The 23,270-nt window shown below is 45.8% G+C and overlaps 1 protein-coding gene across 11 annotated transcripts in view; it reads left to right on the forward strand.

Moving 5' to 3' along the window:
* Positions 1-4,638: 4,638 nt before the first annotated feature.
* PHAF1 (phagophore assembly factor 1) overlaps positions 4,639-23,270 on the forward strand; it is a 44,999-nt gene continuing 26,367 nt past the window's right edge. For 3 of the 11 annotated variants that reach the window (XM_035282008.3, XM_002761060.7, XM_035282006.3), the window contains exons 1-4: positions 4,639-4,702; positions 4,823-4,943; positions 14,932-15,014; positions 22,087-22,170. In XM_035282008.3, coding sequence (XP_035137899.1) covers positions 4,880-4,943; positions 14,932-15,014; positions 22,087-22,170 — 231 coding nt within the window. In that variant the 5' untranslated portion in view covers positions 4,639-4,702; positions 4,823-4,879. Of the gene's footprint in view, positions 4,944-9,816; positions 9,940-14,931; positions 15,015-22,086; positions 22,171-23,270 lie in introns of all 11 variants that reach the window. The other 8 variants (XM_078357447.1, XM_078357445.1, XM_078357448.1 and 5 more) reach the window with 4 other exon arrangements.

Genomic DNA, 23,270 nt, shown 5'->3' on the forward strand with positions numbered 1-23,270 from the left:
CACCCAACTTCAGTTGGGCAGGGAACTACAATGCAACTTTTTGCCCAGGAGACAGAATATGTGTGAATAGCTCTAATGACTACCACAAGCCACTCTGAATTATTTTACTGTCCTTCCTTCAAGAAAACATACTTATGGGAGAAAACCTAAAAGTGCCTGCTGGTCGGGTATTGAGCTTAAAATTGTATGTGGAGACCAGGATCTACACACCCAGTACATAATGGTGGGACAGGAATAAGAAAATTGCAGGAAACATTTGCCTTTAGAAAGGGGAAGAATGAAGTCACTGGTCAGTAACAATTATGACATTACACTGGAGACCATTTGAAGGACCTCTGCCCTAACAGAGGAGAGTGTTCTTTGTGAGGCCTATTGGGATGGATTCCCCGCTCCACCATTTTCCATGACTTTTACCCCATCCCTCATTTGCGGTATACATTACCTGTCATTCCAGCTTTCAAACTGGCTTTAAAAAAAAAAAATCTGGCTGGGCATGGTGGCTCATGCCTGTAATCCCAGCACTTTACAAGGCCGAAGCAGGTGAATCGCCTGAGGTCAGGAGTCCAAGACTAGCCTGGCCAGCATGGTGAAACCTTGTCTTTACTAAAAATACAAAAATTAGCCTGGTGTGGTGGCACGTGCCTGTAATCCTAACTACTGGGGAGGCTGAGGCAGGAGAGTCGCTTGAACCCAGGAGACAGAGGTTGCAGTGAGCCAAGATCAAGGCACTACATTCTAGTCTGGGTGACAGAGTGAGACTCCATCTCAAATAAAAAGAAAAAAAAATGCCAAATGGAATTAATAACAACCATGGTATTAAGATTGTTTTCCAAGTTCTTGAAACCCATGTGGAGTTTTAAGCTTGTTACATTTCTTCCCTTCCAAGTTATCATATGTGACAGTTTTACCAGAAGGATTGACATCCTTCTAAATGCCAATGTCAGTTCCCTGAATCACTATCCTTCTTGCTACCCAAGCTGGAAAAACTGTTTTTATTCTTGACTCCCAGTCTCTTTCATCTCCCACATCCAATCTTAAATCCTGCCAGTGGATTCCATCGATTCTTTGTTACTATTAGATTTTTTAAAATTTTAGTTATACACAAATCATATACCACTAAGCCAGAAACACAAGTACAGACCTCCTAACAAATCTGTGAGGTAGGCATGATCATTTTACAGGAGAAACTAAGGCATGGAGAGGCTAATTAACTTGTCAAGGCACAAAGCTATTAAATGGCAGAGTTGGGATTCAAATTCTCAGTCCCAGAGCTTAACCACCGTGCTTTGACCCGAAGCTGTCCCTGCATGTCTGGCTTTGACTGCTACCATGACTACCTGTCCTCCCTGAATATACTCTTCATTAGTTCATATAGCTGAACACCCCACCCTCTGTTTGGGGGAGTGGCTGTTGCTGACATTCTCCTGAGTTGGCCTGCTGTCCCGAGGCACCTTCTGCTTCTACTCTTATGTATTGGTCTCTGGGCCAAGGCCTCCTAATATCACCATCCCAAAGCTGTTACTCCCACCTCGGATAAAAACTTGGGTGGATCAACGTTAAATGAGCAAAGATAAACTTTTGTTTTTTATTTTTTAGAGATGGCATCTCATTCTGTTACCCAGGCTGGAGTGCAGCGGCACAAACATAGCTCACTGCAGCCTCAAACTCCCAGGCTCAAGTGATCCTCCCACCTCAGCCTCCTGAGTAGCTGGGACTACATGTGTGAGCCACCACACCTGGCTAATTGTGTGTGTGTGTATGTGTGTGTGTGTGTGTGTGTAAATGGGGTCTTGCTATATTGCCCAGACTGGTTTCAAGCTTCTGGCCTCAAGCAATCCTCCCACAGCCTCCCAAAGTGCTGGGATTATAGGAATGAGTCATGACATCTGGTCAGATAAACTCGTTGACTGACACTGTTCACAGAAACCTATCTGCCTAGTATTCCAACAGGAAATTGCTTAGGGTTCTCTCCCACAACCTTGTTCTTCCTGTTTTGGGGGTTCTTCAAATTAGAAATCCTTTTCACTTTGTTACCCAGAATTACATGGTTTATTCTTTGTCTTGCCTCTCCCAGAACCCCACTGGGTTTATCCCACCCCTATTTAGGCTTCATACCCCTTTCTCCACCAGAAATAAGTCCCCTCCAAGTTTTGAGAGAGTCTTGCTCTGTTGCTGAGGCTGGCATGCAGTGGGGTGATACTGGCTCACTGCAGCCTATATGTCCAGGATTCAAGCAATTCTTGCACTTCAGTCTCCTGAGTAGCTGGGTACTACAGGCATGCACCACCACACCTAGCTAATTTTTGTATTTTTAGTAGACACAGGGTTTCACTATGTTGACCAGGGTGGTCTCAAACTTCTGACCTCAGGTGATCTGCCCGCCTCACCATCCCAAAGTGTTGGGATTACAAGCTTGAGCTACCATGTCCAGCCAGACACTTAATTGACTAAGACTGCGCCTCACCAATCTAAGATTACTCTCCAGATTTCCTTCCCAAGCTATCTAGCCCACCTGCCCAACTAGCCTTCTCTAAACACATCTTTAATGCTTGCCGTGGTAAGGAATAATGATGCCCTGATTCCTGTCCTCTGCCACTCTATTAAATATTATCATTATTATTATTTTTTTTTGAGATGGAGTTTTGCTTTTGTTACCCAAGCCGGATTGCAATGGCGTGATTTCGGCTCACCGCAACCTCCGCATCCTGGGTTCAAGCAATTCTCCTGCCTCAGCCTCCCAAGTAGCTGGGACTACAGATGGGCGCCACCATGCCCAGCTAATTTTTGTATTTTTAGTAGAGACGGGGTTTCACCTTGTTGACCAGGATGGTCTCGATTTCTTGACCTCGTGATCTACCCGCCTCGGCCTCCCAAAGTGCTGGGATTATAGGCGTGAGCCACCGTGCCCGGCTCTATTAGGTATTATTGACAATGTTTTATTTTTTCCAGAAATGTTCTTCCTTTTTGGTACAGCTAGTGTTTCTTTCATTTTGCTTTACAGCAGAAAAAAGGTGGCGGGGAGGGTCATAGTATGCATACTTCCGCATCTGGCTTTTTTGTCTTGGAGTTCCTTCTACATCAACATAGGGACCTACTTCACTTTTTATTATTTATTTAGAGACAGGATCTCGCTCTATCATCCAGGCTGGAGCCCTGGGCCCTGGGGCTCAATAATCACAATTCACTGCTGCTATCCTCAGGCTATCCTCCCACCTGTCAGCCTCCTGGGTTGCTAGGACTACCGGCCCAACCTACTGCCACCACACCAGCTTTTTTTTTTAATAGAGCAGGTCTTGCTATGTTGCCCAGGCTGGTCTCAACTCCTGGGCTCAACTGTTCTCCCATCTTAGCCTGCCAAAGTGCTGGGATTATAGCTGTGCGCACTGCTTCCAGTGTTCACCTTTAAAAGCGTATCTAATTATACATACCAGGGTTTATATAGCCACTTCCCTACTGGACATCTCAATGACCCAGTTCTGTTGTTTTGGCAGACAATGCTGCAGTGGACAACCTTCTCCATGTTTTATTTTAATCAAACAGTGACTTCAACTTTTGATAGAGCCTCCCAAGTTACACTAGTATCAAGCCAGTTTGAGAATTTAGCATGCCACTCTCTCCCCTGCTGAAAACCTTCTTCAAGGGGCAATGTAATGAAAAGAACGTAGGTTCTGCCCGCTAAAACCAAGAAGCCTTGGGTCTTTAACCTCTCTGGGCCTTATGTATTCGCCAGTAAAGTGGGTATAATCTCGAGTCGCAGGTTGGCTGCCTCCGTGAAGGCTTGGCATCGTCAGAGGCCTGGGCTGCCCTTTAGTTTCAGGGTGTCCTGGGGCACAGACCAAAACCTCAGGCTGAACGTGCTAGAGGAACGTTCCTTTCCCTTGCAGGTTAGGAAAACTGTGGCACAGAAAGCGCCAAGGGTTTGGCCTTTCTTGACCAAGGGGTTGGTCAAGACCCCACAGCTTTAGTACACACTGCGCGGGTGGCTTCGGATCCTGGTCCCGGGGAGCTGCGCACGTTTGGATGTGGTCAGCAGGGAGGCCTGGCCCAACCCCTTCCCCTTCAACCCAGTCCTCTCCCCCCAACCAATTCCCACCGCTAACCCCTACAGTCCTCACTCGCTTTCGATTTGACCCCTTACCCAGGGGCGATTGGGTGGGGCCGTCATTACTGAACAACTAAAAGCTACTGCGGCCGGCGTCACCTCCGGCCCCAACGGAGACGGTGGGGGCCGTGAGGCTCAGGGACTCCGCGTCCTCCCTCCTGCTGGGCCTCAACTTGCCCTCTGTACTCGCCTTCTGCTACCAGTGAATTGTGAGTGGACGTGGGTGTAGACAGCAGACGGATGTTGTGCAGCTGTGTGACGTGTGTGTTGCGTGGTGAACCCTGCTTTGTGTAGACATGTGAAGTGTTGTGTGCTGTAGCGCACAGATGTAGGGACTCACGAACTACTGGGCTTCTCGCTCCTAGAGCCCCGATCGTTCCCAATATTACAGCCCCGCCCGGCTCAGCCTCTGCGGCGACGGCGGCCGGACCCGGATTTGCGCGTGCGCGGCTCCGCCTCAGACTCCTCCCCGCGTTGGTTCTCCCGCTTTCGCCCCGCCCTCTCCGCGCTTTACGGCTCGGCACGCCACTTTTGCTGCAGTCGCTTCTGCCGCCGCCGCTGCCCCCACCGCCGCGGCTGCCGCGGGTGAAGTGAAGTGAGGTGAGGTGAGGTGTGGTGTTGGGCCGGTACCGCCGCCGCTGCCGCCCGGTTAGGAGGTGGAAAGCGGGTCTGCGGCGGGCCTGCGGAGGCGGCCTGTCACCCGCTGCTTTGTCTCCTCAGCTCCGGTCCTGTCTGCGCTGCCGCAGGGAGGCCGCCCGGGCCAGGCGAGCCGAACCAATGCTGGACCTGGAGGTGGTGCCTGAACGCTCTTTGGGGAACGAGCAATGGGAATTCACACTGGGTGAGTTTGAGGTCCTCTATCAGGACCCCATTCGCTGGTCCTTGCTTTCTTCTGGGCTCTGACGACCTCTTTTCTCAGTCTCTCAAGCCCCTGCGCCCGCAGTTCCTCACCTCTTTCGTCCTCTCGTCTCGCTGGGCTCCAGGCACTAGATACCCGCTCCGACTGGCTCGATTTGACTGTCAGTTGCTCGTCTCGTGTCTCAGCAGGGACCCTTCTGGGACAGTGGGACAGCAGTAGTAAAGACAATAATAGCTGGGTCGCCCCAAATGCTTAATCCCAGGCCCTGCTCTTTGTAGACGTAATTCTCTCTAGTACCCCTCGCTGGCGCCTAAGGATATGTACTATTGTTATTCCCATTTCCATTTTACAGACTAAACAATGGCTGAGAAGTGGCTGACCCCTCTGCTCACCACTGTGGCCTGTGTTCTGTCTCCCATGGCATTTCTGGGCTGTGGCTCCCTTCCCCTTTTTTGTGGGGGAAACTTAGGCTTGGAACCCATAATCAGTTGTTGGAGCTCTGATCAAGGGAGTTGAGTTTGTGTGTACTAAAGGGACATCCCATTTGCTTTCCTCTTTTTTTTTTTTTTTTGAGATGAAGTCTCCTTTTGTCACCCAGGCTGGAGTGCAGTAGCGCGATCTCTGCTCACTGCAACTTAGGCCTCCTGGGTTCAAGCGATTCTCCTGTCTCAGCCTCTCGAGTAGCTGGGATTACAGGCACGCGCCACCACACCCAGCTAGTTTTTGTATTTTTGGTAGAGACAGGGTTTCACCATGTTGGCCAGGCTGGCTGGTCTCGAACTCCTGACCTCGTGATTCGCCCGCCTTGGCCTCCCAAAGTGCTGGGATTACAGGCATGAGCCACTGAGCCGATCCCCACTTCCCTCTCTTTTGAAATGTAGTCTGTCTAAGATGTTGTACCCCTAAACTCAGACCTCAGTTGTGAGAGGTGAAGATTGGATGAATTAGGAGTTGTGGGGAGTTCTAAAAAAGGCAATTTGGTCATTTTGGGGTTTATTGGCCCAGCTTTCTCCCTTCACCCTCTCCATTCCCAACATCACTACCTTTATGTGTACAAGGATGTTTGCATTTAGTAACCTGTGTGTTTACTTTGATATTCCAGCACTAAGAAAAAGAGGTGGGGTAGGTGTTGGTGTTGTTTATTTATGCAGGCCTGAACTTTAGTCACTCTAGTGTGAGCTACTGGACTAAATCAGCTGCTCCATTGGGTTATAGATTATCCTTGACTCTGGAAGACTCATGTCTGTGGAGACAGTGTATTGGAGAAACCAAGTGGTACAGATTGCTGGTAGGGCCTTGCTGGTGCTTAGTGGCTACGTATGTCCTGTGTGTTGCAAGAGCCAGTTTTTATTGTTGGTGTTTTCTTTTAAGACAGAATCTCACTCTCACCCAGGCTGGAGGACAGAGGCACAATATCAGCTCACTGCAACCTCTGCCTCCTGGGTTCAAGTGATTCTCCTGCCTCAGCCTCCTGAGTAGTTGTTACTGGTGCCCGCCACCACACCTGGCTGTTTTGTATTTTTAGCAGAGATGGGGTTTCACCATGTTGGCCAGGCTGGTCTCGAACTCCTCACCTCAAGTGATCCAGCCGCCTTGGCTTCCCAAAGTGCTGGGATTACAGGTGTGAGCTACTGTGCCCAACCACAAGAGCTGGTTTAATTGAGGGGTCTTGGTCAGATTCTTTCATAACTTACCACTCCTCTAGAGTTCTTTCCAAAATGTTAGCTGGTTCAAAATGCTCCATTCTCTCATGAAGCCCTAAGAGCTTTGTTGGGAGGCTAGTGATACCATGCTAATGCTGTTTGGCTTCTAGTTAACTCCTTTCCTCTCCTCTCCTTGACAGCTACCCAAGCCAGGTCCTCAGGGCTGGGTAACAGCCACAGCCATAGCTTCAAACTGTGCTTGATAATGTGACTAGATTGTGGATCTCTTGGTGGTACAAACATTCAGAGTCCCTTGGTCAAAAGTAGTGGCTAGGAACTGGGCACAGTAACTCAGGCCTGTAGTCCCAACACTTTGGGAGGCTGAGGCAAGAGGATAGCTTGAAGTCAGGAGTTCAAGACCAGCCTAGGGAACAAAGTGAAACCTCATTTCTACAAAAAAAAATTTTTTTTTAAGTTAGCCAGGCCTGTAGTCTGAGCTACTTGAAAGGCTAAGATGGAAGGATCACTTGAGGCTGGGAAGTCAAGGCTGCTGTGGGTCGTGATCACACCACTGAGCATGATCCTGGGTGACAGAGAGAGACCCTATCTCAAGAAGACAAAAGTAGTTATTAGAATATTAATTGAGATCAGGGTTTCCAGAAAACTGAGTGAGAGAGCAAGGCTTCTCTTAGCTGTTGTTTTGACACGCTAACTCTGACTTCTAACTCTGCTAGTTTCCCAGGAATTAAGGGTTTACATAGTTCTTTTTTTTTTTTTTTGAGACAGAGTTTCGCTCTTGTTACCCAGGCTGGAGTGCAATGGCGCGATCTCGGCTCACCGCAACCTCCGCCTCCTTGGTTCAGGCAATTCTCCTGCCTCAGCCTCCTGAGTAGCTGGGATTACAGGCATGTGCCACCGTGCCCAGCTAATTTTTTGTATTTTTAGTAGAGATGGGGTTTCACCATGTTGACCAGGATGGCCTCGATCTCTTGAACTCGTGATCCACCAGCCTCGGCCTCCCAAAGTGCTGGGATTACAGGCGTGAGCCACCGCGCCCGGCCTATAGTTCTTTCAAACTGTCTAAATAGCAACCCAAAAGAGTGAGAAGGGCATTTCTGTATATTGGGTCCAGAATCTATAATTTTAGGGGAAAGCTCATAGACTGAGCCAGAGCCTTCATCATTCCCATGAGTCTTAAAATTCATTTTTACGTGGTGTCTGCCTGAGAGATGGTGGTCATTCAACTTCACCAGACTTTAAAAATAGAGCCATTTTCTACCTCTTTCAATTTCCTTGCCAACCCTGAATACATCAAACTACATGTGGGGCTATTAGGTAGGGATAGGTCTTGGAAGGGAATCTGCTTTAGAATTACATGCGTAGGCTAGTGAAGCAGGCAATATTTCCTCTTGCCACCACAAGCCTGTAAGTTAGGTGTTGTTTTCTCCTTTTGCCAGGTGAGGGACAGGCTCACCTGTCAAAGAGAGAGATGATAAACAAAAGTAGCCAGACAGGCATTTCCTGCTTCCCACTGGTCTGTACTTCTGAGAGTGGACTCAACTTTGTCACCAGGTTTCTTATTGGAATCTGTGCAAATGCAGATGCAATTATCTGTCTGGCATCACAATGGGGAACTGCATCTTGGCATCCTTCCTGGTGGTATAATGTTGGACGATTAGGGAAATACCAGCAACACAGGGACAGGAAAACCTAGGCCAAGCAGAATCTCTGTGAATGTCCCTGATGGTTTGACCAGTGGTGGAGTAAGTAAAGGCAGTGCAGATTTGAAATGTTTTGTTTTCTTTTTTTTTTTTTGACAAAGTCTCACTCACACCCAGGCTGGAGTGCAGTGGTGCCATCTCAGCTCACTACAACCTCCGCCTCCTGGGTTCAAGCGATTCCCCTGCCTTAGCCTCCTGAGTAGTTGGGATTATAGGCATGCGCCACCAGATAATTTTTTATTTTTAGTAGAATTCCAAACCTCAAGTGATCCTCCCACCTGAGCCTCCCAGAGTACTGGGGTTACAGGCGTGGGCCTCCGTGCCCGACCCTGAAATGTTTACAATGAGAGTTACAGAATGTATTGATGTGGAGGCAAATCTCTGAATTTGTTTTTGAAATTAGTCTTGAAATGGACTTAAAAAGGTAGATTTAAAGGGTCAGTGGAGAAAGTAACCTTCTCCAAGATTACCTTGTTCCGCAGAGACTGAAGGCTCACTGTGTTGGAGGCATCATCTACCTCTGTGATCTCCGTTCACAAACATTGATAATTAACTAATAAACAGTGCACAGTGGCTCATGCTTGTAATCCCAGCACTTTGGAAGACTGAGGTCAGGGAATCACTTGAGCCAAGAGTTTGAGACCAGCCTGGGTAACATAGTGAGACCCTGTCTCTATTTAAATAACAAATAAATAACTTTTTAAAATGATCTTATTCCCTGAAGAGCTTAGTCTAGTGATAGAGAAGGATTATAGAAATAGTTCCTTTTATTATAATCAAGTAGTTGATGTATAGGGTACTGCGGAGGGGAGAAAGGGACTTGACCCAACCCCGGGGTTCAGAGAAGGCTTCCTACCAACAAACAGGAGCTGTAAATCTTCCAGTCAAGTGAAAGAAGAAAAAAGAAGCACAGTAGAAAAGATAGATGATGTGTGCAGGGAACTATAAGCAATTTGGTATTATAATTAGAGCATATTGTACTGGTCGAAGAAAAAATGGATTTCCCATAGTCCCAATTCTGTTTGGTTATAGCTGCCTGGGATACTATCAAGGAGCCTTTGTGTTGGAATTTATGCACATCTGTGGAAAAGAGGATACATATTAGTGAAATGTATTGTGGGCATTGGTTTGGGAAGAACTGGATTTGAAGAGGTGGAGAAGAAGGAGGAATCTAGAGGTTTCTAACTTGAGAAACTCTGTAAGATGTTGGACATAGATAATGAGACCTAGAATGCAGAGAAGTTGGAAAGATCACTGTTAATCTGTTGACTTTTATTTGCCTTTGGACAGAAAACAAATGGAGATGTGAGTCAGAAACTGGGTGGTTAGTTGAACCAGGGATGAGCAGCAGAAACATAGCCTATTGGAGAGACTTGGAAAAGTTAGAGGAGAGTGGTATTGGCAGAGAGACAATAGGAGTTCTGGAGAGGGAGGGTGGTCAACAGGATTCGTGGTATATGACCTAAGTGTGCTAATTGCTTTGTTTCTTAGATGTTCATGACCACCTACAGTTCTGCCAGATACAGTGATTGGGTTCTGGGAAGTATTGAGGTGAACAAGACAGACAAGATTCTACCTCTCTGAGGATATAAAGGAGGCTAACATAAATAAATGGTATGAGAGGCTTCACTGAATAAGGCATTCAGGGAAGTGGGGTGTGACCAAGACCTAAAGTGCGAACAAAAGCCAGCTTTGGGAAAAACATTCCAGATTCCAGCAGCAACAAGAGCTAATACAAAGGCCTGGGGAGAGAAAGAGCTTGATGTGTACAAGTAACAAAGGGGAAGCATGGTGAACAGTAGAAAGGAGATATAGATGGATAAGATCCAGAATATTCAGGGCCTTTTGGTGATGACATGATGTTTGGGTTTTATTCCCCTGCAATGGGAAGCCATTGGGAGGTTATAAGCAGACAAGTGATGAGATCTGTGACAAAGACTTGTGCGATTTAGAAGGCTGACCATTCTGTTAGAGCTGGGATAGTGCCCCTCTTTCTTTGCCATTCATGTAGTTAGTTCCCTTTAGAGATCTTTCGTAGCCTTCCTTTACCAGTAGCTGTGTGATGACCAGTCATCATGGTTGCTTTATTTCCTCTGGGTGGGTTTCTCCCTGGGTGACTCAGGATCCTAAGATCCTAAGATGCCAAGACATCCTTTGATGTGGTTAAGTGGAATCCTCCCTCAAGAAACTGGCATGGGCTGGCCCATGTCTATAATCCCACCATTTTGGGAGGCTGAGGCAGGAGGATAGCTTGAGCTCAGGAGTTTGAGACCAGCCTGGCTGGCATAGCAAGACCCCATCACTTTGAAAAAAAGAAAAAGAGGCTGGGTGCAGTGGCTCACTCCTGTAATCCCAGCACTTTGGGATGCCAAGGTGGGCTCAGGAGTTTGAGAGACCAGCCTGGCCAACATGGTGAAACCCTGTTTCTCTACTAAAATCACAAAAGTTAGTTGGGCATGAGCTGAGACTCTGTCTCAAAAAAAAGAATGAAAGAAACTGGCATGTGCCATGTGGATCAGAGAAGCCAGGCAGCCTTCCTCTTTCTTGACATCTAACTAAGCTTGTCTGTCTTCTCCACATGGATGTTTGTTCATCCCCACTGGGAAACACAGCACAGATGCTCCTCCATTTCAGAAATGGCAAAGATGAGAGATGCATCAGTTTGTTCATATTCTCCACAAACATTTATTGAGTCTCCACTATGTGCCAGGTCTTACACTATGGAAGGATGAAAAGTAGTTTTTGTTTGTTTGTTTTTAGTAGAGATGGGGATTCACCATTTTGGCCAAGCTAGTCTCAAACTCCTGACCTCAGGTGATCCACCTACCTCAGCTTCCCAAAGTGAAAAGTACTTCTTTAAAGATTGTAAGTCAGCCTTGCAGTTACCTTGAGCTTTCTTCAAACTGAAGAATGGCCCCTCAGATGATGGCAGAATCAGATTATTTATTTAAATGTAAATGGGCCATGAGCTTTTAACCTTCTAATTAATTCTTCATTTGTAAGCTCTTTTTTGCAAATCTCATTTCTTTGACCTGGAGATTAACTGATATAAATGTGAACTGACTGTCATAGGATGAAGTGATTGATGGTCCCTTTTCCTTCCTTTCTCTTGTCACCCACCCTACAGTCCATCAGTCCCACTGAGTAAATATTTATTCAACAGTCACTGGATGGCCAGATGCAGTGGCTCACACCTGTAATCCTAGCACTTTAGAAAGTGAAGGTGGGAGGATTGCAGGAGCCCAGGAGTTCAGGACCAGTCTGGGCACCACAGTGAGACCTTGTCTCTACCAAAAATTAAAAAATTAGCTAGTTGTGGGGGCGAGTGCCTATAGTCCAAACTACTTGGGAGACTGAGATGGGAGGATATCTTGAGCCTGGGAGACAGAAGTTTCAGTGAGCCAAGATTGCACCACTGCACTCCAGCCTGGGTGAAAGTGAGATTCTGCCTCAAAACAAAACAAAACCAGTCACTGGGTGGTTAGCTCTAAGCACTGTAAAAGGGATCCAGAGAGTTGTGAATAGCAGACACACTGTTTTTGTATTCATTAAACTATGAGTCTTTGTTTTTGGATTGCCCAGAACATGTCTCTGTGTATGTTTCTTCTTGTTTAAATTATAATGGACTCTGGAAACAAACTTTTTGGTGGTCTCTGTGAGTCCTTGGAATACTGGAGATGTCATTGGAATTTGGATTAAACTAGGGGCATATGTGAATCTGCTTATAATGGGCTATGAGTTAAAACACCAAGTGTTAAGAGTTAGATATTCAGGAATGCCTCTCCCTGTCGCTTTTTTTTTCTGCTGAGACAGCACCTGGCTCTGTCACCCAGGCTGGAGTGCAGCCTCCATCTCCCAGGCTCAAGCCATCCTTTCACCTCAGCCTCCTGAGAGCTGGGAGTTAAGGTGCACACCACCGTGCCTGGCTAATTTTTTTTGTATTTTTTGTAGAAACATGGTTTCACCATGTGGCCCAGGCTGGTCTCAAACTCCTGAGCTCAAGTGATCCACCCACCTCAGCCTCCAAAAGTGCTGAGATTACAGGTGTGAGCCACCGCGCCACACCTAGCCAGCCCATTACAGTTTTTTTTGTTTGTTTGTTTTTGTTTTTGTTTTTGTTTTGGAGATGGAATCTTGCTCTGTCAGTCAGGCTGGAGTGGAATGGCATGATCTTGGCTCACGGCAGCCTCTGCCTCCCAGGTTCAGGTGATTTCTCCTGCCTCAGCCTTCCAAGTAGCTGGGACTACAGACATGTGCCACCACGCTTGGCTAATTTTTGTATTTTTAGTAGAGACAGGGTTTCTCCATGTTGGCCAGGCTGGACTCAAATTCCTGACCCCAGGTAATCTACCTGCCAGGGCTTCCCAAAGTGCTGGGATTACAGGCATGAGCCACTGTGCCTGGCCCTCTGTCACTATTTTTTTTAATTAAATAAAAAAATAAAAAGAACTAAATATTTGTGGGATTTTAAGTAAAAATCCAGTGAATCCTTGGTTAAAATAAAATAAGTTGATTCATTGATTGTAGTGGATCGGTGATTTTAAGCTTTTTTTTTTTTTTTTTGGATAGGGTCTTGCTCTGTCACCCAGGCGAGGAGCACAGTGGCACTATCATGGTTCACTGTAGGATCAACCTCCTGGACTAAAGCAATCCCAGTACCTAGGACTACCGGCATATACCACCATGTCCAGCTAATTTTTTTTTTGAGACAGAGTCTCGTTCTGTTGCCAGGCTGGAGCTGGAGTGCAGTGGTTCGATCTTGGCTCACTGCAACCTCCATTTTCCGGGTTCAGGTGATTCTCCTTCCTCAGCCTCCTGAGTAGCTGGTACTATAGGCGCACACCACCACACCCAGCTAATTTTTGCATTTTTAGTAGAGACAGAGTTTTACCATGTTGGTCAGGATGGTCTCCATCTTTTGACCTCGTGATCCATCTGCCTTAGCCCAGAATGCTGGGATTATAGGCATGAGTCACCATCCAGCCCTAGCTATTTTTTTTACTTTTTGTAGAGACAGGATCTTGCTGTATTCCCAGGCTGGTCTTGAACTCCTGGCCTCAGACGATCCTCCTGCCCTCCCTCCCAAAGTATTGGGATTACAGGCATGAACCACCATACCCAGTACTGATTTGAAACTTTTAAAATAGTTCCTGGCTTGGCATGGTGGCTCATGCCTGTAATCCCAGCACTTTGGGAGGCCGAGGCAGGCAGGCAGATTGTGAATTCAAGAGATTGAGACCATCCTGGCCAACATATGGTGAAATTCTGTCTCTACTAAAAATACAAAAATTAGCCAGGCATCGTGGCAGGCACCTGTATTCGCAGCTACTTGGGATGCTGAGGCAGGAGAATCACTTGAACCCAGGAGGCAGAGATTGCAGTGAGCTGAGATCATGCCACTGCACTTAAGCCTGGCGACAAAGCAAGACTCCATCTCAAAAATATAAAATAAAATAAAATAGTTTCTTACAAGTCGTGTGCTCTAACAGGACTTCATTTCATATATGTAGAGACAGATGCCAGAAAGGAAGAGAGAGGACCTATCTCAGGTCATACCTAAACCGTGGCAGAGTGAGGACAAAAACCTGGGTCTGCAGAGTCATGTAGTCGGTGCTTTTCTCACTTGGTTCTTTGGTTCATACTTACTTTGCTTTCTCTGAGCCCTTGTCTGCTTCAAATCAGTGTGGAGGTCCCTATTTCCAGGAAGCTTTTATGTATATTCACTGGCTTCCCTTCCATGCACGTCCAACCCTTTGGCTTCCCTGGGCCACGTTAGAATAATTGTCAGAGAGCCACGGTGGCTCCGGCCAGTTGTCCTGGTGCTTGAGGAGGCGAGGCTATGAGTTCAAGGCCAACCTGAGCAACATAAGAAGCTCTCTCATTGATTAACAAAAAAAAAAAAAGAAGAAGAAGAAGAATTGTCTTGAGCCACACATAAAATAGACTAACACTAATGAGCTTTAAAAAAAAATAAGTTACTGAGCTTAAAATAAAAATGAATGAAAGGTCCCTGCATGATTTTTTTTTTTTTTTTGAGAGGTTCTCTCTGTTGCCCAGGCTAAGTACCGTGACATGATCTTGGCTCACTGAAACCTCCACTTCCCTAGCTCAAGCAATTCTAATGCCTCAACCTCCCGGGAAGCTGGGACTACAAGTGTGTGCCACCTCGCCTGGCTAATTTTTGTATTTCTTTTTTTTTAGTAGACTCAGGGTTTCACCATGTTGGCTAGGCTGTTCTTGAATGCCTGACCGCAAGTGATCCTCCCACCTTGGCCTCCCAAAGTGCTGGGATTACGGGCATGAGCCACCGTGCCTGTCCCATGCATGATTTTTGTGATAGCCATCATCACCACAGATAAGCAAAAGAGTGCTTGCATTCAAAGAGTTGTACACCTGTGCACAGTCCAAGTATGCTTTTAGTGCTTGCTGCTTAACTTTTTTCTAGCTCTTACTGTTTATTGAACTCTTATTTACTCATGTATCTGTAGACCTTAGTAGCCCCCAACCATCCCCAGTCTTTACTATAGGGACCAGTGCCTAATACAGTGGTAGATGTCAATAAATGAATAGCCACAATAACCACAGAGGTGTCTTGCTTTATTTCAGGAATGCCTCTGGCTCAGGCAGTAGCCATTCTTCAGAAGCACTGTCGCATCATCAAAAATGTCCAGGTTCTCTACAGTGAACAGGTAAGTGGTGGCTGGTTTGTTTATTGAAATAGCATCCAAGCTGGGCGCGGTGGCTCAAGCCTGTAATCCCAGCACTTTGGGAGGCCGAGGCGGGTGGATCACGAGGTCAAGAGATCGAGACCATCCTGGTCAACATGGTGAAACCCCGTCTCTACTAAAAATACACACAAAAAATTAGCTGGGCATAGTGGCAGGTGCCTGTAATCCCAGCTACTCAGGAGGCTGAGGCAGGACCCAGGAGGTGGAGGTTGTGGTGAGCTGAGATCGCGCCATTGCACTCCAGCCTGGGTAACGAGTGAAACTCCGTCTCAAAAAAAAATAGCATCCATTGGCTCAGCACTGTGGCTCACGTGTTTAATCCCAGCACTTTGGGAGGCCAAGGTGGATGGCTCACTTGAGGTCAGGAGTTCGAGATTGGCCTGACCAACATGAAGAAACCTCATCTCTACTAAAAATACAGAATTAGCCGAGCATGGTGGCGCACGCCTGTAACCCCAGCTACTTGGGAAGCTGAGGCAGGAGAACCACTTGAACTCAGGAGGCAGAGGTTGCAGTGAGCTGAGATCGTGCTGTTGCTCTCTGGCCTGGGTGACAAGAGTGAAATTCTGCCTAAAAAACAAAAAAAACAAAATAGTGTCCCTCAGCAGTGAGTCACTTCCAGAGCTGATGCTTTGAGAATAGCTGACTGGCAAGGATTGCTGTGTTGGAATGGGAGAATCTCTAGCACCAACCAGTTATCCAGGTACCTTATCCCTGATTCTGAAACTTTTGCTCTTGATAATCTAGTGCAGGTAGGTTTGGAAGAGCAGTAGTAATTTAACCTATGTTTTGCCTGTGCTCATCTTGCCTACAGACCCTTAAACAGGGACTTTTCAGTGGTAGGTTGCTTCAGAGGCTGTCTCTGGTCTTTTAGGGTGCTTGTCTTCCGCTTACATGTTTAAGATGTTTAAAATTGTCTTTTCTGCTTTGTTGGTTAGTTTGTGTTCAGGATTATTGAAGTGCAGATCTCTAGCTAGCCTAGCATACCAGATTTGAAATGAACAGATATATACCCTTTATCACTCTCAAAGAGCAATCTTCCCTCCATTGAACTCTCTGAAACCTGCAGTTCTGTGGCATAGACCATGTGCTGCCATGTTGAACAGCCTTTTAGGTGTCTTATGTGCCACAAGCCTCAGGGAATAGTTTTGAGCCTACAGAGGCTAAAAGATGTCCCCAATGGCTTTTCTGAGATCCTTTGAGTACTAGTTTGATTATTGCAGTTCTATTTGTTCCAATTAGTTTCAGATCCTAAAGCAAATGACAGCTTATTTCTGACATGAAGAATATTATAAATTATAGGTGGGCAAAATTTCTGAGAGACTTCTCAGTTTGGCTTGGGGCAGAGTCAAAATTAGGCTTGTTACTAATACCTAGAGATTACATTCTGCCCTGTAATACCCCTCTTCTAGCCTAGTGAGACCCCATATGAGGGATCTTTCTGAAAGAAGAAATGCTTAGTCTCCAAGCAAGTTCTTGAGTATTCATGTGGTGCCTATAACAGAACAGGAGACTTGTAGGAATGGGCAGGGGTTTCTTGAAACACTGTGGATTCTCACTGCCAAAGTGGATTCTCATTAATTAAATTAAATTAACTTTTTTTTTTTTTTCCAGACAGAGTTTTGCTCTGTTGCCACTGGAGTGCAGTGGTGTGATCTCGGCTCACTGCAACCTCTGCCTCACAGGTCCAAGCAATTCTGCCTCAGCCTCCCAAGTAGCTGGGACTACAGGCGCACACACCACCACGCCCAGCTAATTTTTGTATTTTTTAGTAGAGACTGGGTTTTACCATATTGGCCAGGATGGTCTAGATCTCTTGACCTTGTCATCCACCCACCTTGGCCTCCCAAAGTGCTGGGATTATAGGCATGAGCCACCGTGCCAGGCCTAATTTAACTTTAAAGAAAATTTATTTTGGTTTTTTTGAGACAAGCATCTTGCTTTGTCACCGAGACTAGAGTGTATTGACACGATCACAATTCACTGCAGCCTCAATCTCCTGGGTTCAAACGATTCTCCCACCTCAGCCTCCTGAGTAGCTGGGCCACAGGTTCATGCCACCATGCCTAGCTAATTTATTTATTTATTTTTTGAGACAGAGTCTTGCTCTGTCACCAGGAACCAGGCTGGAGTGCAGTGGCACAATCTCGGCTCACTGCAACCTCCGCCTCCCAGGTTCAAGCAATTCTCCTGCCTCAGCCTCCTGAGTAGCTGAGACTACAGGTGCACGCCACCACACCCAGCTAATTTTTGTATTTTTAGTAGAGACAGGGTTTCACCATGTTGGCCAGGATGGTCTCAATCTCTTGACCTGGTGATCCGCCCGCCTCGGCCTCCCAAAGTGCTGGGATTACAGGCTTGAGCCACCGCGCCCAGCCATTTATTTTTATATTTTGTAGAGATGGGGTCTCACTATGTTTTCCAGGTTGGTCTCAAACTCCTGGGCTCAAGTGATCCTCTCACCTCAGCCTCCCAAAGTGCTGGGATTACAGGTATGAGCCACCACACCTGGTCTGGATTCACATTTACAAAATGAAGGGTAGGCTGGATGCTGTAATCCCAGTACTTTGGGAGGCTAAGTTGGGTGGAACATGAGGTCAAGAGATCGAGACCATCCTGGCCAACATGGTGAAGCCCTGTCTCTACTAAAAATACAAAAATTGGTCAGGCACAGTGGCTCATGCCTGAAATCCCAACACTTTAGGAGGCCGAGGTGGGCAAATCCCAAGATCAGCAGATCGAGACCATCCTGGCCAACATGGTGAAACCCCATCTCTCCCGAAGTACAAAATTTAGCTGGGCATGGTGGCACATGCCTGTAGCCCCAGCTACTCAGGAGGCTGAGGCAGGGGAATTGCTGGAACTCGGGAGATGTAGGTTGCAGTGAGCCGAGATAGGGCCATTGCACTCCAGTCTGGCAACAGAGTGAGACTGTCTAAAAAAAAAAAAAAAGAAAAATTAGCTGGGCATGGTATTGTGCACCTATAGTCTTAGCTACTCAGAAGGCTGAGGCAAGAGAATCACTTGAACGTGGGAGGTGGATGTTGCAGTGAGCCAAGATTGCGCCACTGCACTCCAGCCTGGCAACAGAGTGAGAGTCCGTCTCAAAAAATAAATAAATTAATTAAAAATAAAGTGAAGAGTAGTGCTTTGGGAGACTAAGGTGGAAGAATCACTTGAGCCCAGGAGTTCAAGATCAGGCTGGGCAACATAGTGGGACCTTGTCTCTAATTTTCAAAATATAAATAATAAATAAATAAAATAAAATGAAGGATGGGCAGTATCTTTCCTTCTTTACTCTCAGATCATCTGTAACCTAATCTGACTTTCATTAATTAGACCACGAGGGAATTGCCTCATGACAAGTAGCAGCCATCAAAACAGGGAAAATGACACACTTTTTGAGCTTATAGCCACATATACATTCAGCTAAATCAGATTTAGACATCTTAAATTTTGAGAGTGCCTAAAATTTGAAAACAGACTTTGAACTTTTTCTTTTCTTTTTTTGTTTTGTTTCTTTGTTTTTTTGAGACAGAGTCTGATTCTGTTACCCAGGCTGGAGTGCTGGCGTGATCTTGGCTCACTGCAATCTCTACCTCCTGGGTTCAAGTGATTCTCCTGTCTCAGCCTCCCAAGTAGTTGGGATTACAGGCGCCCACAACCATGCCTGGCAAATTTTTTATTTTAGTAGAGACAGAGTTTCACCATGTTGGCCAGGCTGGCCTCAAACTCCTGACCTCAGGTGATCCACCCACCTCGGCCTCCCAAAGTTCTGGGATTACAGGTGTGAGCCACCATGCACAACTTTTTTATTTTATTTTTTTAATTAAGACAGAGTCTTGCTTTGTTGCCTAGGCTGGAGTGCAGTGGCACAACCTTGGCTCACTGCAACCTCCAATTCCTGGGTTTAAGCGATTCTCCTGCCTCAGCCTCCCACATAGCTGGGATTCCAGGCATGCACCACCATGCTCAGCTAATTCTGTATTTTTAATGTAGATGGGGTTTCACCATATTGGTCAAGCTGGTCTCAAACTTCTGGCCTCAAGTGATACGCCCGCCTTGGCCCCCCAAAGTTCTGGGATTACAAGCATGAGCCACCACACCCTGCCTGGAATAAATCTTTGGTTGAGGATCAAAAGGAGACGGTCTCTCAGAACTCCGATGTAATGCTTCTTTTTTTCTTTTTTTAAGACAGCGTCTTCCTGTCAACGAGACTGGAGTGCCGCAGTGTGATCATTGCTCTCTGCAGCCTCTCCCAACATTCCTCCTTTAGTTTTGCCACTCTTGGGTTCAAGCCATTTTCCCACCTCAGCATCCTGAGTAGTGGGACCACAGGTGTGTGCCACCACATCTGGCTATTTAAGAAAAAAAAATTTTTGGCCGGGTGCGGTGGCTCACGCCTGTAATCCCAGCACTTTGAGAGGCCAAGGCAGGCGGATCACTTCAAGTCAGGAGTTCAAGACCTGGCCAACATGGTGAAACTTCTTCTCTATTAAAAATACAAAAGTTAACCTGGTATGGTGGTGTGCATCTGTAATTCCTGTAGTACAGGAAACAACCTGTACTAATCGCAACTACTCGGGAGGCTGGGGCAGGAGAATCACTTGAACCTGGGAGGCAGAGGTTGCAGTAAGCCAAAGTCACACCACTGCACTCTAGCCTAGGTGACAGAGTGAGACTTGTCACACACAAAAAATAGTTTTGTAGTGACTGGGTCTCACTATATTTGCCCAGACTCTTCTCAAACTCTTGGCCCTAAGCTTTCTGCCTGCCATCGCCTCCCAAAGTGCTGGCATGAGCCACTGCGCCCAGCCAATGTGATATTTCTTAAATGTGGGTCCTGTCCTCTTCTTCTGCCTACTTCCTTTCCTTACTCATTTGTCTCTTTGTTTCCCAAATGCAGAAAATTTCAGAAATAACTTTTTGTCTCTATGCAAATCACACCTTGGAAATTAAATATCAAGTATGCATGTCAAGTACATCCCATCTTTCTTAGAGGGAAAAGATGTTAACAACTAGTATCAAATGGTTTTACTGAACTGCTTCATATGGAGGATAGCTGGGTTGCTGGAAGAACCTGCTTAAATACCACATAGTATATGTGTATTTTGGTTTTAGAGAGATAAAGTATTAATACATTGACTCTGAGAGTGATCTGATTACTTTTGAAAATTGCTATGTTATATCCTGAATTATAACAATGCCAGCAAAAAAAAAAAAAAAAAAAAAAAAATCAGATCTTGGGAAAATATAGGAAAATCCAGATCCTTGCAACATTCCTCCTCCAAGCAAGATTCCTGAAAGAGACTAAAATGTTGCTTCACTCTGCTTACTTCCATTGAATTGAATGGCTCTCTCCAAAATGGAACTTTGTGTTCTGGGTTGATATTGGTAATCCAAGGTCAGAGTTCACTGTTCCATTATCTTGCTTGAGACCTAATGATTTAGACATTCATATAGACCTACTGGAAAATTGTAACATTCTTCCTTTCGTTTTTGCCAAGCATGATGGTACTACCTGGGCCTACTGCCTTGTGAGGATCATTGGGGCAGAAGGAATCAACCTGCCCTAATCCCAAAAGACTCTTTGGAGAGCATTTCCCCAATGAGGCCAACACCAGCAGTCGCTTGTGGCCTTCTAGCCCATGTCTCTGTCTCTGATAGCCATATCTCCATCATTTACTTTGTCTAACTTGAGAAGCTTTATAAAGAAACTAAACATTTTGAGCAGCTACGTGCTAGTTAAAAGAAGGGTGGGGTTTATTTATTTATTTATTTTTTATTTTTCTTAGACAGAGTCTTGCTCCGTTGCCAGGCACCAGGCTGGAGTGCAGTGGCGTGATCTTGGCTCACTGCAATCTTTGCCTCCTGGGTTCAGGCAATTCTCCTGCCTCAGACTCCCGAGTAGCTGAGGCTACAGGCATGTGCCACCACGCCCAGCTAAGTTTTGTATTTTTAGTAGAAACGGGGTTTCACCATGTTGGCCAGGATGGTCTCCATCTCTTGACCTCATGATCCGCCTGCTGGGAAAGGGTGGGGTTTTAGATGGTGTTTTTCCTTCTACTACTGGGCAGCCTCTGTCAGGGCTGTGGAGAATCTTGAGACATTGAATCTTTGAATTAATTTCATTGGACCAGAAGCACGCAGATGGGGCAGACACAAGAGGAGAGTGCTATGTTGCAGGTACTGGGCTAGGTGCTTTCTGACCTACTATCTCTGTCCTCAGAACAACCTTGGAGGGAAGGGATGAAGGTATTCCCATGAAGAAACCAGAGCTCAGAGAAATTCTGAGAGTCACCTAAGGTCACAAGGGTTCTGTTCACTGCTTTGTTCTACTCCGCTCCCCCAGGATTCAGAAGGGGCAAATGCAGAAATGTGACTCTTTAGATCTTAGACTTAGGCTTTTTAGAAAGAGCACATGTGAAATGGTATGGTACGTCAAGGGGAGGGAGAAAAGGGGTAAGGAGGTCATCTCATAATCAGATCACAATATATTTCTTTGTCCTAGAATTTAATCAAAACCATCAAGGAATAAAAATATGTTCCCTGTGGATGGTACGAACAACCTGGGTGTCAATGAATGTAGGTTCAGCTGATAGGCATAAGTAGTATCTTCTGAGTTTAGATCCTGGACTAGGCCTTTTCACATGACCTGTATTCCTCACCAACTGCTCTGTAGGTTTGATAGCAGTGAACTTCATACTGTAGATGTGAACCATGGAGCCTCAACGGAAAATGAGCTGTATACTCATGTAACTTTGTCCCTTTCCCCAGGTATTTTTACTCAGAGCCCAGAAGGAAGAGGCTCTTTTCAGCGGATATTAAGAAACAGCATCTGCAGGCTAGAAGTCAAAAAACAGCGTGTGTTCATGCAGCAGTTTTTTTCTGGTTTCCAAGCATCATTAGCCGAAGGAGAGGGACTGCCTGCACTCGGACATTCCCTATGCATTGCACTTATATTGTAAGGCTTTCAGTAGGTGCTTAGTGAATAAATCAGTTACTCAGAATGTGTTTTATTTTTGTTTTATAGTCTCCTCTAAGCCATGACCTCATTCTTAACCTGACTCAGGATGGGATCAAACTACTGTTTGATGCTTTCAATCAGAGACTCAAGGTAACTATAAATGACAACTGATGTTTCATGTCTGGCTGGACCAGTCTTTCTGGAGCTGATTAGTATGTGCTATTTGAGATGTTTCAAAAACTTATAAGTAGGTGTGGACTTCTTTGGTTCAGAGATCACTACAAGGTAGGAAACTGAAGCTGTGCCTGTTCCCCTAAAAAGAGGGAAGATGAAAGTAGGTTGGGATGGTCATAAAGAGGCTGGGAAGGGCTGCTTTCCTAGGCTCCAGAGAGGAAGGTGAAAGAGTGTTGAAGATTGGGAAACAATGCTGTGGAGAAGGGGCTTTTACGTTCAGTAGGAAAACAAGATTGTTTTACTTCATTCTTTTGCCAAACAGTGTAACTTGGTTAGAAAATGGAAACTGTTATTCCTAGAATGCTGGAGCTTGGGTTAACACCACCAGCAATTAGTTGATTCTTTAACCCTGGGGAGGAAATGTAAAAAAAAAAAAAAAAAAAAAACTTACTAATATGTGGGGCTATCTTTATTGGCATTTGAGTGTAATTTGCTAACACCTGTTTCAGTCCAGGCTGTTTTATGTACACCCTGTTTACAAATGCCTGGGCCTCATAGGTTAGTCATGTGACACCAGACTCATGCCTCAAAGTCATGAGATTGAATGGGCCCCAGTCATGAGATTGAATGGGCCCTGGGCAGTGGCATGCCAAAGCTGTTGTCCTGGTTAGGTTATGGAGTAGCCTTTCCAAAAGACTTGGGTACTTCCCAGTTCTCATCATCCTTGTCACAGGTGAACTGCTAAGGAAAGAAAACAGAACTTGGAAAGAAAATCAGTATGTGGAATTAGAATTCCTCATTCTATCTCCTGTCTCCCTGGCCAGAAGTTCCACACTGGGAAAGGGCAGAGGATGATCTTCAATGTGACATAATCACAAATTGGGGGGAAATTAATCTGGTAACATGGAAATGCCTTTACAAGTAGTAATTTCCCTTTGACTTGGCAAAAGTCCTTTTTAGAAAACGTAACCCAGAAATACTGGGAGAAAGTAATGGCATTTTATAGTAATAACAAGCTAGAAGTAACTTAAATGGGCAACAAAAGGGATGGCCAGGCAGCCCATAGAATCACAGCA

This window comes from Callithrix jacchus, chromosome 20 (genome assembly GCF_049354715.1).
Source record: "Callithrix jacchus isolate 240 chromosome 20, calJac240_pri, whole genome shotgun sequence".
In the NCBI taxonomy this organism is placed as follows: Eukaryota; Metazoa; Chordata; class Mammalia; order Primates; family Cebidae; genus Callithrix; species Callithrix jacchus.